The 14977-nt window shown below is 46.2% G+C and overlaps 2 protein-coding genes across 2 annotated transcripts in view; one reads left to right on the top strand and one right to left on the bottom strand.

Annotated features, from left to right (window-relative positions):
* The window catches only part of EPDR1 (ependymin related 1), a 29971-nt gene extending 26581 nt beyond the window's left edge, over positions 1 to 3390 (bottom strand). The window contains exon 1 of the mRNA XM_064704905.1: positions 3061 to 3390. Within this exon, the coding sequence (XP_064560975.1) occupies positions 3061 to 3329 (269 nt within the window). The 5' untranslated portion in view covers positions 3330 to 3390. The remainder of the gene's footprint in view (positions 1 to 3060) is intronic.
* Positions 3391 to 3518: 128 nt separating this feature from the next.
* SFRP4 (secreted frizzled related protein 4) lies at positions 3519 to 14977 on the top strand. Its single transcript, XM_064704904.1, has 6 exons — positions 3519 to 5476; positions 5636 to 5716; positions 5807 to 5872; positions 8433 to 8631; positions 11335 to 11398; positions 13872 to 14977. The coding sequence occupies exons 1-6, from the start codon at positions 5035 to 5037 to the stop codon at positions 14058 to 14060; spliced, it is 1041 nt and encodes a 346-aa protein (XP_064560974.1). The 5' UTR covers positions 3519 to 5034; the 3' UTR covers positions 14061 to 14977.

The following is a 14977-nucleotide window of genomic DNA, read 5'->3' as shown; positions in this document are numbered from 1 at the left end:
AAGGAGCTGCTTCAAGTGCTCCCCTTTCACATTATACCAGGAATGACCTAGTCCAAACAGGAAACAGCACAACATACTCAATGTTTGTTTTCTTTTCTCTTCTGCTATCAGTATCAGCTGAGCACCACACGAAACTTTTAAGATTGTCTCTGCCCACTCTGTCCATCTCAAAAAATTTGATCCTGAAGGGCCAATAAGCAGCAGGGCAAGGCATGCTGGAGAAAACAAAAGAAGCAGAGTGTAGCTAAGGCTGGGTCTGTAAAAGTGAAAAAGAAAGCCCAGAAATGAATCCAACTGGAATAGGTTCTCCTTGAAAAATCTCAGCCTAGGATCACTGCTGGTGGTTTTTACACTCTGAGCCAGAGTGCAGGAGCCAATTGTGTGACCTAGAGAAACACCCACCCAACAAGCTGGTTTTCTGAAACCACAGCTGTGACTTCCCTAATGAGCTGGCTCTGTTGGCTGTCTGGCAAGCGAGGTGTGTGCCCAGGTGGCAGGTGACACAGTGCAGCTGGACAATGGGGAATGGGCAGCCTTTACCAATGTGGTCACTCCATCTCAGGTGATCTCAAAACAACTGATGGACAAAGAAGTGATGTTAATGAAGCAGCAGCTGGGTGTTTACCTTATGGCTACTGGTCTGGAGTTGAGGTAGGTATGTTTTACTGGGCGGATGTAGGTATGAAAATGCCACATGGCAGAACACATGAATTTGAAACATAGATCTACAATAAAACCTGAAAGTTTCATGTTTTCCTGCGGTTATGAGCCTGCAAGCCATTCCACACAGGCAAATCTTTGTGTCCTTGATTAACCTCAGCCAATAACTCAAACAGGGCTGTGTCTGATTAAGGTCCACATTTGCAAGCTTCAGAAAATGCTCTGTAGAAAAATGTGGTTGTTGGCCAACCCTGATCGCTGTACATAAGTTACATCTGATAGGAGCAAAATGTGAAAATTTAGACTGAAATTTCCTTACAGACCAGGGCAGCACTATTTTTCTTGTTGATTTTCTTGTTGATTTTGTACTCACTGCCTCGGCATAATTACCCCTTTCTTGTCAATGTCAAAACAGGGGGGAGGAGAGGTTATTTTTCAGAAGACAGGATAAATCCCTTTGCCTCTAACTTTTGAAAACTTTGGTTACCAAGTCACTGTGTCCACACTGAAATGAAGTTGTGATCACAATTCTAGACCTGATCTGACACATACTGAAACCAATGGGAGACTTTCTGTTGACTTAAATGGAAGCTTGGGTCATGCCCTGAGCAGACACTACTGCCCATATAACAAAATCAGCCCTTCTCCAACTTTGGATGGCAGAAAAATTAAAGACCTCTGAGGTCAGAAATTTGTCTACAACAAAAATCTAATATAGGAGAAATCAACAAGCACACCTGTGTGCACTCTGCCTCTTTCTATTGCTACAAACCCAGACAAAACTGCATCCACAGCAGGTATTTATCAAAAATGTAAAAATATAAGATCTTGGAAAAAGACAAAATCTGGCCCACAGTCTAAACTGAAGAGTAATTATTCAATCTTAAAATAAAGTTTTCAAATAAAGTAAACATAAGCTTGAAGTGTAGTACAACTCAGAATCTAGAAAAAACTTGCATCAGGCTTTGTGGCACAATTTTATGCTTGTCAAATGTTAAAGTTAACCTAGGACTTGCAGAATAAGGCAACATGAGCACCCCATGGCCAGTGTCAGACTCCATGCTGTATGTCAGCAGACCACCAGCAAATACCTCTATGTTGCTTTGAACATTCTTCACGTGGCTCCTATGCAAAAACAGTAATGAAAAAAGCTGACAATGAGGGACAGTTAAGCCTGAAAATGAAACACACAAAACAGTTCTACAAGTGTCAGGGGATTTGGAGAGAAAAGGATCACAGAAGAGCACATGTTTTGGAAAGATTAAAACAATTACTGTGCGATGTTGGTATGAAATTGATTGTCAGGGAAAAAAAAAACAGCAGGAAAAAGGAATATTGATCTTTTAACAGGAGAGACCATTAGTGTGGATGACACAGCATTTGTAGGCTGGTCATTACCTTGCCTCAAACATCCCCAGGATGAATGCACTATTATTTGAACAATTCATAGGTGGGAGAGCAGAGGTATGGACAGACCTGCTACTCTCACACTGGCAGGAATGTTTTGACATGTTGTCTGAAAGTGACTGACACTCAGCAGCCAGAAATGTCTCACTCAGGAAGGCCTCTCTAGGCCCATCAATTCTTCCACCCTGAGCTTGGCAGGCTGAGGAAGGAAAAAGAGGCTCTTCTTTAGTCAGCTTTTTTCTACGTTTGTTTTTCAGCAAATCAAGAAACAGACAATGACACAGGGATTTTTTGGGGATTAGTTATGGGCTTAACAGATACATCCTGTATAAACGAAGAACAGGAAGGTCCTGCAGGGTTGAGCAATGGGAATGAATACACTGTACCACAGGTAATGGATGCATCCTGACACCCTGGCGCTTAGGACCAAGCACTGACAAGAACCAAGAAGGCCTAGAGAACTTGTAACTCAAACTTGTTAGCAAATTATTGAGCCAGAACTTCCTCCCTTACCCCATAATGTTACTCACATGTTTGAGTATAACCTATTCATTATACCTCATGATACCCATTATACCACACATTTTTGGATTCGTTTCAAATTCCATTTGAGTAGCGAAACAGCTGGGAGGGGGAGAGTATTTCTGAAGGTAAAAAGCTGACACCGTTGATCATAAATCTCTCTCTCTCTATATATATATACATACATCTACACGGAGATATATATACAAATATATACACATATATCTACACGGATCCAAGCCACGTTGGTGACAGGTTTCCTAGCGCCAGCTGTGCCTCGCCCCCGCCGGCCCCGACTCACGCAGGGGAGGAGCCGCCGGCACGGCGGGGCCGAGGGAGACCCCCCCTTCCCGGCTTGGCATCACCGCACACCCCCCGGGAGGCGCCTCCGGGCTCCCTGCCGACCCTCACCGCCCCGCCCGGCCCGGCCCGGCCCGGCCCGGCCCCGCCGCAGGTCTCGCCGCCACCTACTTCTTGCAGGGGATGAGTGCCTTCCTCTCCTCCAGGATGCGGAGGCGCTGGTTGGGGCCGTCGTAGGAGACGGCGGCCCGCGTGTTGCGGCCCGAGCCGTGCTCGTAGAACACGGTGCGCCCTTCCCACTGCCGCGGCGCCTGGCACGGCTCGGCCCCCGTCGCCGCCGCCGCTCCGCCGCGTAGCAGGAGGACGCCCAGCAGCAGGAGCAGCCGCAGCGGCGGCCCCGGCCCCGGGCGCAGCTGCTGCCCGGCCGCCGGCCGCCCCATGCTCCGCTCCGCTCCGCGCCGCGCTGCCTCGGCGCACGGCCGCCCCGCACACGGCGCGCAGGCGGGCGGGCAGGCTGTGCCGGGGGGCGGGGGCGGCCCGCCTCCAAACCCGCATCACCTCAGAGGCGAGAGGCGCCCGCCACAGCGCCCGGACGCCGGCGGGGCACGAGGCAGCGCGGTGACAGGCGACAGGGACCCTCGCCCTCTCAGGCCTCGTTCCCCTGAGCCGGCAGGGTCTGGGCGCCCTGGCCGTGCCCACTGCTCCGCCAGGGCTGCCCAGAGAGGCGGCTGCGAGCTCCAAGCGCTGGGCACTCTGCGTGAGCTTGGGGAGGGAGGGGATACGCGAACAGGAGTGACCTGCTGGGGCAAACGGCTGTAATGTTGCCCTCGAGGGGGGCATTTCAGTGCCTCCCCACGGACAGACGGTGTCACCAAGCATTCTTTCGCCACATGCATTCCTTCATCTCCCACTGCCCTCTTAGGTGTATCAGCTGTTGTTTCCTGGATGTGCTTTCCTCACCCACTAAGGGAAGGGGAGGCCCGTGCCCCACAGGTGCAGCGTCCCTGCAGCTCTGCTGCATCTGCCGGGGGCAACATCCGTGGCACCACGGTACCTGGCCGGGGCAGGTACCTCAGAGCCACGCTGCGGCTCTCTCAGGTCAAGGGATAACCTGGCACTGGGTTAATCTTCTTATCTCAGCGGGTCCCTCAAAGACTGGGGAGCGGCATTTCCCACAAGGAAGAACGGGCCCGGAGGTCTTTCCGTGCAAGGGGGAACACAGGTGGGCTGTGAGCGGTGAGGGAGCCCTTTGGCTCCTCTGCACCAGGGGCGCGTGGCCGTGGAACACCAAGGAAAGGAAAATAAAAAAACAGGTTGGGAAAAAGTCTGAAACCCCTTATTCCGCTCGTGTGCAGATGCGATTGGTGGGGAACAGCGGCGGAGTGACTGTTCGCACAGCAGCCCCACAGCGGCCCCGCCGCCCGCTCCCGTCTCGGCCCGGCCGCCGCCGCTTCCCCTGTCCTGAGCAAACCGGGCCATAGCCACCACCCCGTCTGTCCGCCCGTGCGCTTCACGCCTTTCCCCGTCCGTGCCGAGCTCATGGAGGGAATTCTGCAACCCCCTGGAGGCGTCGGGAACAGCCGCCGGAACTCCCTCAAGCCCGCAAAAAGTTTCTTGTTCCTTGAGAAAACGCGGCGTGTAAAGCTCAGCCCCGCGGGAAGAAGCCGCGGTTCCTACCGTCGCCTTCCCTCTCCCCGCGCCGGAGCGCAGAGCCCCGCGGCAGAACCGTGTGGTTTGGGTTTCCTTCCCTCCCCCTCGCCCCCCTTCCACCTGAAGGAATTTATGACACAGATGAAAACTGAAACGGAGCTGGAGCGGCGGCCGAGAGACGCAGTGATGTCGCCGGGGGATTAAACGGGGTGGAGGTGATGTCACCGTGCCTGCACAGCAAAACGCACACATACACGCACACCCCCCACCCCCCGGAGGAGCGGGGCTGCCAAGGGAGCGCGATCGGCCCCACGTCACTCGTGCCACTGGTATAAATGCGGTCCCGCGATGTCCATGGCTGTCGGCGCGGCGGCTCCCGCGACTTGACTGCAGCCGGGCTCCGGGAGGCAGTGCCGCTCCGCGCCCTTCGGCCGCCGGGACCCGCGGGGCGGCGGCGGGCGGCGGCGGACAAGGAGAAGAAGCAGGAGGAAGAGGATGCTGCGCGCCTTGGTGGCGGTGTCCCTGTGGCTGCGGGTGAGCCCGCGGGCGCAGGGCGCGCCGTGCGAGGCGGTGCGCATCCCCATGTGCCGCTCCATGCCCTGGAATATCACCCGCATGCCCAACCACCTCCACCACAGCACCCAGGAAAACGCCGTCCTCGCTATCGAACAGTACGAGGAGCTGGTGGCCACCGGCTGCAGCCCGGTCCTGTCCTTCTTCCTCTGCGCCATGTACGCCCCCATCTGCACCCTGGAGTTCCTCTACGACCCCATCAAGCCGTGCCGCTCCGTCTGCCAGCGCGCCCGCGACGGCTGCGAGCCCATCATGCGCCGCTACAACCACAGCTGGCCCGAGAGCCTGGCTTGCGACGACCTCCCCGTCTACGACCGCGGCGTCTGCATCTCCCCCGAGGCCATCGTCACCGACGTGCCGGAGGGTGAGAACCCTGGGGGCAAGCAGCGAGGGGTGGGAGGGAGGACTTCCTCCACCCCAGCGGGACGCCCCGGGCTGGGACGGGGGGGCTGCGGGACCCCCACGCTCCAGTCCTGGAGCCTCTACCGACAGTGTTCACTCCCTGACGCGGCTCTGTTTGCAGATGTGAAGTGGACGGACTTCACACAGGGCTTTATGGTGCCGGACAGACCTCTGGAGCCTGACTGCAGGAGCCGTGGCCAGGGTGAGCCTAGGACGATCCCCCGCCTCCACCTCCCTGGAGACAGGGTCCCTCTGAAACCCCTCAACCTTTCTCCCTTCTCTTCCTTTGAAGAGCGGTGCAGGTGCAAAAAGACAAAGCCTACGCTGTCAACCTACTTGGCCAAGAACTACAGCTACAGTAAGTGCATGGGGAAATGCTTCACTTTGCCTGCCCCACATCTTCCTTGTGTCCCTGAAAGTTAGGCAGCTCTGTGTGGGTGCTGAACCCACACGAGGCACCATCCAGCAAGTATGGCATGGGAAGACTGCTCCAACACAGCCTTTCCAAGTGGGTGTTTGCCAGGGAATACCTAGCTGTCCTCTTCCAAAATCCAGCTGTAGCACACACCATGTGCTTGCAGTAGTAGTAATGGCACAGATGATGGTGTGTTTCTGACAAATGCAGTAAAATGTCAGTAATGTGCACCCTTCTGCTCCACAGAAGGGGTGGTTCCTGCTGCAAAGGTCACTCTAGTAAATAGTAAAAGCAGTTATGCCTAATGTGAGTGTGATGACTTGGCCAGCTCCTGTTCTCATCCCGCAGGTAGAATAAACAGGGGTTTTCTACTCAAATAAAACTCGTAAATGTGAACCAGCTGCAGCAAAGTAAAAAGTTTTTAGAAATTTGTATATGCTTTAACTTATTAGCCTGAGTTCTGGCTGGTGCAGAATTGTCAGAGATTAACTGAATTCAGTGACAATTTGCACCATCCAGCCACGGAGATAGCTGATAGTTTCATAGTTGGGTGACCTATTGGTAACAAAAATTACCCTCTTTCCCCTTGGCTTCCCCCTGCTTCAGCTTTCTGATGGTGTGAGTCAGGAAGAACTTTAATTAAGATTAGATAAATGCCAAATTAAACCTAGTGTCAATACAAAGCCCCTATTAACTATGAATTTTTTATGCAGTATTGCTTCATTTTGCACTTTGTGGGTATTTTCTCAATGGCAGGTTTTTTCCCAGTCATTTATCTAGTTCTTCTGCAGGAGGTTTATAATATAGTTTCGCTCCTATTTGTTTGATATCAAATTAAAGCAAGTTTGTAGCTATTTGCTACTTTGTTAGCATGTTTGGTGTGAATAATCAAGCTGAACCTCTGCTTAGGTACTTGTACAATTTTTGTTCATTATAGCATTTTGGTGCATTTACATGACTTACTCTTTTTATATAATTCTTTGATCTGTGTCAGTACAACATACAGATATGTTTAGGTGGAACAATGATTTTCTGTAGTTTCCTGAAACATATGAAAAGTAGTGATATCAAATGTCTGTTCAGAAATGAAATACAGTTGTTAGCTGTGTAAATTCTGATTCCACTGGTTTCAGTAGGAGTATTCCTTGAGTAGAACCTGTATGTCAGAGTCCAAAATTTAATTCCATTGAATTTGTGAAATCAAGATTTTGTTTTTGAGATGTAAGTTTTTATTCAGCACCCTGTGAGATAGAATATTTATATGGAAAGTGAATTGAGGGACAAGATTTAATGAGTTGAAAATCAATCTTTTTTTTTGAAAATCAATCCTTTTTTTTTCTGAAAACCTTTAAAATAAGACATACAGCCAAATTGTACTTTCAGTTGTACCAAACAGGCTTGAAAATGGATTGTGAGTCTCTGAAACTGAAATTCCTCACGTTTTGTGTCCTGATAAAGGTAGCACATAAACCCCAGACTGCATTAACAGTGCTGGTCTCCAGTTTTCCTTGAATGAAGTTTATTCCAAATGTTATGAGGTTTATGTCGAGGCTTTTGAACCTGGCAGGGGCAGACTGATCACCCTGTGGTCTATACACTTCTCACCCTTCTTTCACTGAGGAATTTTTGGACAGTAGAACACTTTCTGTTTTGACGTTTCCTAGAGACAAAATCCTTTATGTAAAAATCATACTTAATTTATTAAATCTGGTATTTCTCACAAGAGAGAAGAGATGAAATGCTGGAGTGGTAGGTGATGCCAGAGTTTTGTAGGTACAAAGCTAGCCCAGGGATCATTTCAGAGCAATCTACAGTGCTTCACCTTCTTGCTTCTGTGCAGACATGCAGTTTTCCTCAATGAAAGGTAAAAATACAAATGATTGTGCATTCACACTCAGAACAGCCTTTTTCAGTGTCTCGTTTATATAAGGATCTCACTATTGGTAGAGAATCCAAAGGCAAAAGATGAAAAAAGGTATTGCTCAAGTAAATAATGGAAATCCTAAGCCTCTTAGTTTTTTGACTATTGTTTCTAGCCTTCCCTTGTTTCTTATATTATAGAAAAGACTATATTTCGTGGTTACAATCTACAGGAAGTGATTTTGTTATTGGAAAGACAACTGTCTGTGAGGTAAATTATTCATTACTTAATTGGAAATAGGCAGATGTGTCTGGAGAATGGCTTAGATTTATGCAAAGGGTTCTTCAAGTCTGAGTTGAAGGAGCTGTTTGTGTGTGTGATTCCAGGCAAGATCGGTTGGCCTGATCTGGCAAAGATTTAAGCACATGTTTAATTTTACAGTTGTCAACAGTCCTACTGAAAACCAAATTGAGATCAGGCCTCTGTTATTCTAAGCCACTGTTCATGCCCACACAGGCAGAAGTAGTTCTAGTTTCACAACAAAAACAACAGCTTCCAATGCAATCTATTTTATTTAATTTTGAGATGCTTAAATTTCCAAGACTGTTTATTGTTCTCACTCCTCTGTTTTTCTATTTGCAGTCATTCACGCTAAAGTAAAAAGCGTAGAAAGAGGGAACTGCAATGAGATAACCACTGTGGTTGAAGTCAAAGACATACTCAAGTCTTCAACGCCAATTCCTCTGTCCCAAGTGCCTCTTCTTACAAATTCCTCCTGCCAGTGCCCACCTCTTCAACCAAAGCAGGATGTTCTCATCATGTGCTATGAGTGGCGCTCAAGGTGAGCCGTGATGTGTTGCAGAAAGGTGTTAGAGCTGGCTGTGAGGGATGGGAAGGAGTACCAGTAAATCTCTCTTCCTCATCACGGGCTTGTTTTAGAATAACTCATACATACATGTACATGTTTCCATTACCTTCACAGCTGACTTTCTCCATTTCATCAGCCTCAGCTCTGTGCCATGATGTGTTTACAAAATTTGACTCACACAAAGAATATAAAATCTGGTGGCATTAGGTGCTGACAGCATACTGATAAAGCATCATGCAGCAGTTCAGTCACCTCCAGCTTGGAAGTGTTTTTCCAGGACCACTTTCCATGGGGATGAGCAGTTTAGTGTGCAACAAGCCCAGTGGTGGCTGTAGATGATGGTCTGTGTTGGCAGGACCACATGGAAGGCATCGTTCTTCCTTACCAGGGGAGTGGGCAGAAGGTGGTACACATCCTCTGTCAGCAGAGCTGCTGGAGTCAGGGCCAGGCCTTCTCCACTGGCCTGTCCATACTTTGGACCAGTGCCATCAATGAGATGTTTCTGATCTCACAGCCGTACCGGGACCAGCCAAAGCTGCAGCCATTGGAGCTCCAGCTCCCGGATGGCAGATGAAAAGTAAATACTCTCAGAGCAGCTTGCCAGTCCTGCTGTATGATTAAAATTAAAAACAAAACAAAACTAACTTTACCAGACCTTTCATCTGGCAGTCAGCCTAGCCCCAGGCATGGAAGGAAATCCAGCATGCTGGCTTGGATGGGAAGGAGTGATGAATCACAGATCCCTTTTCTCCCTGGTTCCTTGAGGCAGAAGGGGACATCCCATCCACATTAGCACCCCAAGCACACCAGTAGATGCCAGAAGAGCAGGTTGTGGTGTTATGGGTTTTGTGTAGGCCTGTGTGTTGTAGTTGGGAGGCAAGGCTCTCTGTAAAATGTGCAGGCTGGTTTTGCATACTGTGATGTTACTGCTAATTGGCCACACACACTTGTAAGGACCACGGAACATCCACATGTGGGATGTGGTGGTCCATGCCCATATTTTTAATGAGCTTTATGTTGATATTTTGGGAGCATTTTTTAGGTGTCTCTAAAATTTGCCACCTGATATCTTACTACTTTGTCTTGTTTTTGTCTTGTGAGCTAGCAGACACAATCTGGAAGTATTTCACAAATATTAATGTAGAGCCCTGTCTTTGTGTTAGTGATTTTAGGGACACAAGCTCTGACTCATGTAGAAGGACTATGACCAGAATGGCGGTGGAGGAGTTCTGGGTTGCAGAGGATCCTCTGGAGGCTGTTAGGAAAGGGAGATTTCATAAGTCAGAGATCACAATCAGCATCTCCATTATTATGGAAAAAACACGTGATTCACTAAATGTCCTGTGATGGTTTTTAAAGGTCATTGAGGTTTTTAATTTCATATAGTGTACTAAAGTGGATTTGAAAAAGAAACATAAACTATTATATGTGCTTCCTGTTGAACTCAGTGGCAGGAAAACAGAAGGTTTTGAGTTACAGCAGTTTTTTAAAATGACAGAGGCAGAATGAGTGGAAGCTGTACCTCCTCTGTAGTCAATGGCAAAATACCTATTGCCTATTGTTTGGGTTAGAGCCTCGCTGGATAATTTGACCTGAACAAAGCTGTACCAGATGTACCCCATGTTGTGGTTTCATCCATGGCAGTATGGCCTTGGCATCAATCCTGTTACGTTAGTCGTCTAATTTATCTTTGGAAAGAAATTTACAGCATATTGGTTGATTCTGATTGGTTGATTCTCCAAGGTTTGCACTCACGTTGGGCCTTTTATGTGTGGTCAAACTGGGTGCACAGAGGCTAATGACTACAAGAGGCAGCGTTTTGTTCTGTGTTTGAGCTGCCAAGAGCAGTGATGCTGTTCATAGAACCTGGAGGTCAGGTCCTGCTACACTATTTAACTTTCACCAGCCACAAGGTGTGGCTGTGTGATGTTGTATGCATTTTTAACTATGTCTTGATGTTTCCAGCCAGCACTGGTGTCTAAATACAACCAGAATTTTAGTGGAATTTATATTAGGGCATGTTGAGGCCTGGTATCTCAACCAACCAACCAACCAACCAACCAACCAACCAACCAACTAAAAAAACCCCAGAAGTTCTCACTGGGCTGGAATGTGGAAGGTGTGACATAAGACTGCTTTAGAATAAGTTGCTTTAGGAGCTGTTTAAGGCATATATATTTAATAGTCACATTTTTGGTTTGTTCATTTCATAACAACTAGACTTAGTGTTTTCATGCAGGAGCTAGCCAGATTTCACTGGTAGGCAAGTATGGCAAGTATCACTAATCATACATCTTCCAAATTCACCTTAAAGGACTCATTAAAGAGTTAGATGTAGGAAACACATACTGCCGTCCTCATGTATTTATAGGTAGAAAGGGATGCAATTGTAAGTGATCATATAATTATATTACTGTTTTTCAGCTATGCTGTATTAGCTGGTGCGTGTGAAACAGCTTCTTTTTTAAAGTCAGAAGTAAAATGCATCAGTTGAATCTACTCTTCACACAAACACACAGAGAAACATACGGTATCCCATCATCCTATCCATAAAACCTGTCAGTACCAGTACCTGTGGGTGCATTTCAACCCCAATCTGTATCAAATCATCTGGAATGACATCTCAGGAATTATAATTAGAAACACCTATAATTTGTGTGTATTTCTTAATTTCAGGTTGATGCTTCTTGATGGGTGTCTAGTTGAAAAATGGAAGGACCAACTAAACAGAAGATTTAAGGTAAATACAAAAAGCAAAGAATGCTGAGGTTCTTGATAAAAAGTTAAACATCTTTGTTTCACTTCAGTATTATTCAGATTAACTTTGATGACTTTCAGATATCTGTAACTCCACTGGATGTCATTATTTTCACTTGAACATTTTCAGCCCTCATAGTTACCCAAGTATAAGTGAAAATTTGAATACTTTAATTTTGTGGTTTAGTGTCTCTAAAATTTTATTTCTCTTTAATTTTATCCTGTGGGAGGATCTTTGTATGAACTCTGGTTTCTTACAGTGATGTCTCTAGGAATTTCTTTCATTTCCCTGCTACCACAAGGAGTGAAGATATGAAAGTGAAGGTGATATGCAGATGAGTACATAGCCCACATTAGTTGAGAAAGGAAGTTAAAATCCTCTGCACTGGATTAATGTTTTTTTGCTGCATTAAAGATTACAGGGTGGAGACACAGACTTCTCACCAAGTACTCCCTACTAAGACCCACCCAAGGGATTGAGCATTGTCTCTCTGGATTCAGGAAACACTGGGAGGAAAAGTCTTTAGTATAGAGACATGGGTGGCAGGCACAGCAGATGCCCCTGCTTTTTGTGGCTTCAGGATAGCACTTGATATCACTCTCTGCTTTTAAACTCCTCTTTTTAATGTAAAGGAAGGATGCATTGAGAGAAGGTCTGATTCTTCCTCCCAGTTTTAAACATGGAAGAAAATTATTTTTGGAATTCAGAAAGGTTTTCAGAGCATTAAGGACATACATGTATGTTTAAGGACATACATGTGTGTTTTAATTGTGAGTTGATTGGCAGTTGATAGAGAGGAGGAAAAGAAATGTAGGAATCCATAAGAAAAAGCTTTTAGATTACAAACCAGCTTCTTTCAGGAAATTGCATTCAATGCTTCTCTCCTACCCTCTTCCCTTACTCATCTGAAACCTATGTGTGGAAAAGAAAACATGCTTTAAATCTTTAAAAAATAAATACATGGCAGTTGCAGAGGATGCCATGTGGGATTTAGAAGAATATTGACATATGACTTGGATTCCTGAAATCCTTTAGCTGTCAACTTAATGGCCTGTTGCTGGCACACATAGTGTTTTAGTCACCTCCTCACACTGTTTTGTCATTTCTAATTGTGTCTTGAATCATGTTTGGGCATTAGTTTTCAGATTGTCAAATAGATGCATGACTGCCAAAAAAAATGTCCTTCAAAGCACATGTAATTTCCTCTCATATTAATAGTTTCAGAAACTAAATCCTCATTTAAACATACTTGAGTGGGATACAACTAAATGTCTGCTGATGGTTTTGGTTTTATAAACATGAATAAAATAACTCTGACCACACAGAGCCGGTATGAATCTAGGTATCACAGTGGCTTAATTTTAATGCTCATCATTCATCTCTGAAAATTTGCATCCACATTTTGTGTAGAGTTACCACTTACAATGGATGTTTTGAGCTGTCTGTCAACCACAGAAGACTATTGTTAACATAACCACAACATTGCTGGTCTTTTTCTGTAGCCAGGACAAGAGTCTGAGCTGCAACAAAGTCAGTGCAGAGATATTGAATAGGCAAGCTGGAGAACATTTCTCTTGCTCTGATCACTGGGTAAATCTGCTGCCTTTAGCAATTGCAGAAGGGAAAGATAATAGAGGGGAGAGGTGAGATCCTTTCTGGGTTCTACTGCCTACCTTGTTTTCCTTAAAGTAGGTATTTCTGTTCCTAGAGGTGAAAGTCTGCAGCCTCTGTTGCTGTTTTATGGATCCCTCCATGTTTTGGAGAGTTGACCAGTCAAACTTAACTGTAAAAACCTATTTTGTAACAACTGCATTATTGGATATGAAAATCTGACAGCTGTTATCAGTGCTTTTCAAAATTTCTTGGGGATGCTGCTGAACAAAGCTGCAGGTGCGTTATTCAAACCATGCTATTGCAACTCTCAACACTGTGGTTTCACTGTGATCATTGCTATTGCCTTTCCATAGCATAAGCTTGTTCCTGCCTCCCAGGGAAAAGCAGAAGCAGAAAGTAAATGCTAGCTCCCCTTGTGACTGTGTGCATAAATGCATATTGTGAATGGATGGTTTGATTCCTGTAGACTTTTCTGAGGAAAAGTCAAGTAGCACATCCAGCAGGACAGCAAGGAAGGGCCTTAAGAAGGAGCTCCAATGTGCTGGTCCTGACTTTTTGATGGCATGATGCCAGCTCCCCTCTATTTCTGAGAGGGCACTCACGGGCAGCATGCACATGAGATGGGCAATTGTCATTTCCATCAACTGGTGTCCCTCTAACCTAGAACACACTCCCTGCAGATAGCCATTACATGCTGACATCAATGGCCTTGCAATATAGAGCATGAGGCTGTTAAAGGTAGCACTAGCATCAGTGGTTCTGGATAGCTTTGATTAGGATGTAATTATTTGTGATTATGTCCTTCCCTAACTCATCCTCTTTGTCTTCTGTGTTTCTACAGCGGTGGGAACAGAGACTGCAAGAACAGAAGCGGCGAACTGCGCGCAGTAAGAGCCAGAATTCGGGACGCAGTGGTCAGAGTGGAGCCCTGAAACCGCAAACCAAGAACACCAACCCACTGATCAGTGGCCCCAAAAAGGCCATTAAAACAAGAAATGGCCAGAAAGAAATCAACCCCAAAAAAGTATGAGTGTGAAATTCCTGAAAGGAAGGACTTTCCCTGCACGACAAGGGTCACAATCTGGCTTGGTCAGCATGTTTTATTAATCTGGAACTCATCGACTTAAAGAATTATGTAATTTTCTACATAGACCTCTTTGCTGCACTTTACTGTTACAAGGTTTGCTTATCCTTTTAAGTCACTGCAAGCCATAGAGCATAGGTTTGCACTAATATGAGGTAGGCATATTCCAGCTGACTGAGCTTTATCTTTGGGCTCTGATTTCCCATCTAGACAGAACTAGCCTTGGCTGCCAGAGGTTTTTACTCCTTGTACCAGTGGCCTGGTCTGTTTCCCTGCCAGATGTTGGAGAGCTGCGTGGAGTTTCTCTCTCTCCTCAGCTGGTGTAGTAGCTGGTGAGTTAGTCTGTGAGTTAGTCTGTGAGTCAGCTGAGAGCTCATTAGACCAGGCAGCTGAGGAGCAGCAGAAGGATGGTAACCTCTGGCAGATATCTCAGGCAGCAATGACTGCAGCTGCTGGAGCTGAACATATCTGCTATTTGGAATCACAGCCCTTGTTCAGAGTGTTCAAAAGCATAGTTTACCATTAAGCATCTGGGTATGCATTATGTGATTATTTTTATGAGTGTGCCAAAAATATGCTTATAGTGATATTATTTGATCTTGTGGGTTTGTGTAGTAAAAAATGCATTCAAAGCAGACATTTAATTTTTTAAATTGTACTTCAGGCTGGCTTCTGTTGTTCCAATTTCAAATATATTTAAACATCTAATTGAGAAATCTGTATTTTTTTGAAAGGACCGATTAAAGTGAACAGATCTGTAGAATTTTTAAAAGTAGCACATTTGCTGTAATATTGCTTTGCTATGAAAACTGGAATAGAAACTTTATTCTAAATATAACTGACAGCTACTGTACAGTATTAAG

Source organism: Zonotrichia leucophrys, chromosome 2 (assembly GCF_028769735.1).
Source record: "Zonotrichia leucophrys gambelii isolate GWCS_2022_RI chromosome 2, RI_Zleu_2.0, whole genome shotgun sequence".
Taxonomy (NCBI): Eukaryota; Metazoa; Chordata; class Aves; order Passeriformes; family Passerellidae; genus Zonotrichia; species Zonotrichia leucophrys.
The sequence above is the reverse complement of the archived record's forward strand: the minus strand, read 5'-3'. Positions and strand labels throughout refer to the sequence as shown.

Excerpts from the sequence above, each read along its gene's own strand:
- SFRP4 (XM_064704904.1), top strand. The coding sequence starts at position 5,035 with ATGCTGCGCGCCTTGGTGGCGGTGTCCCTGTGGCTGCGGGTGAGCCCG. Across the intron at positions 5,477-5,635 it reads CGTCACCGACGTGCCGGAGG|ATGTGAAGTGGACGGACTTC; the intron begins GTGAGAACCCTG and ends CTCTGTTTGCAG. Across the intron at positions 5,873-8,432 it reads GGCCAAGAACTACAGCTACA|TCATTCACGCTAAAGTAAAA; the intron begins GTAAGTGCATGG and ends TTCTATTTGCAG.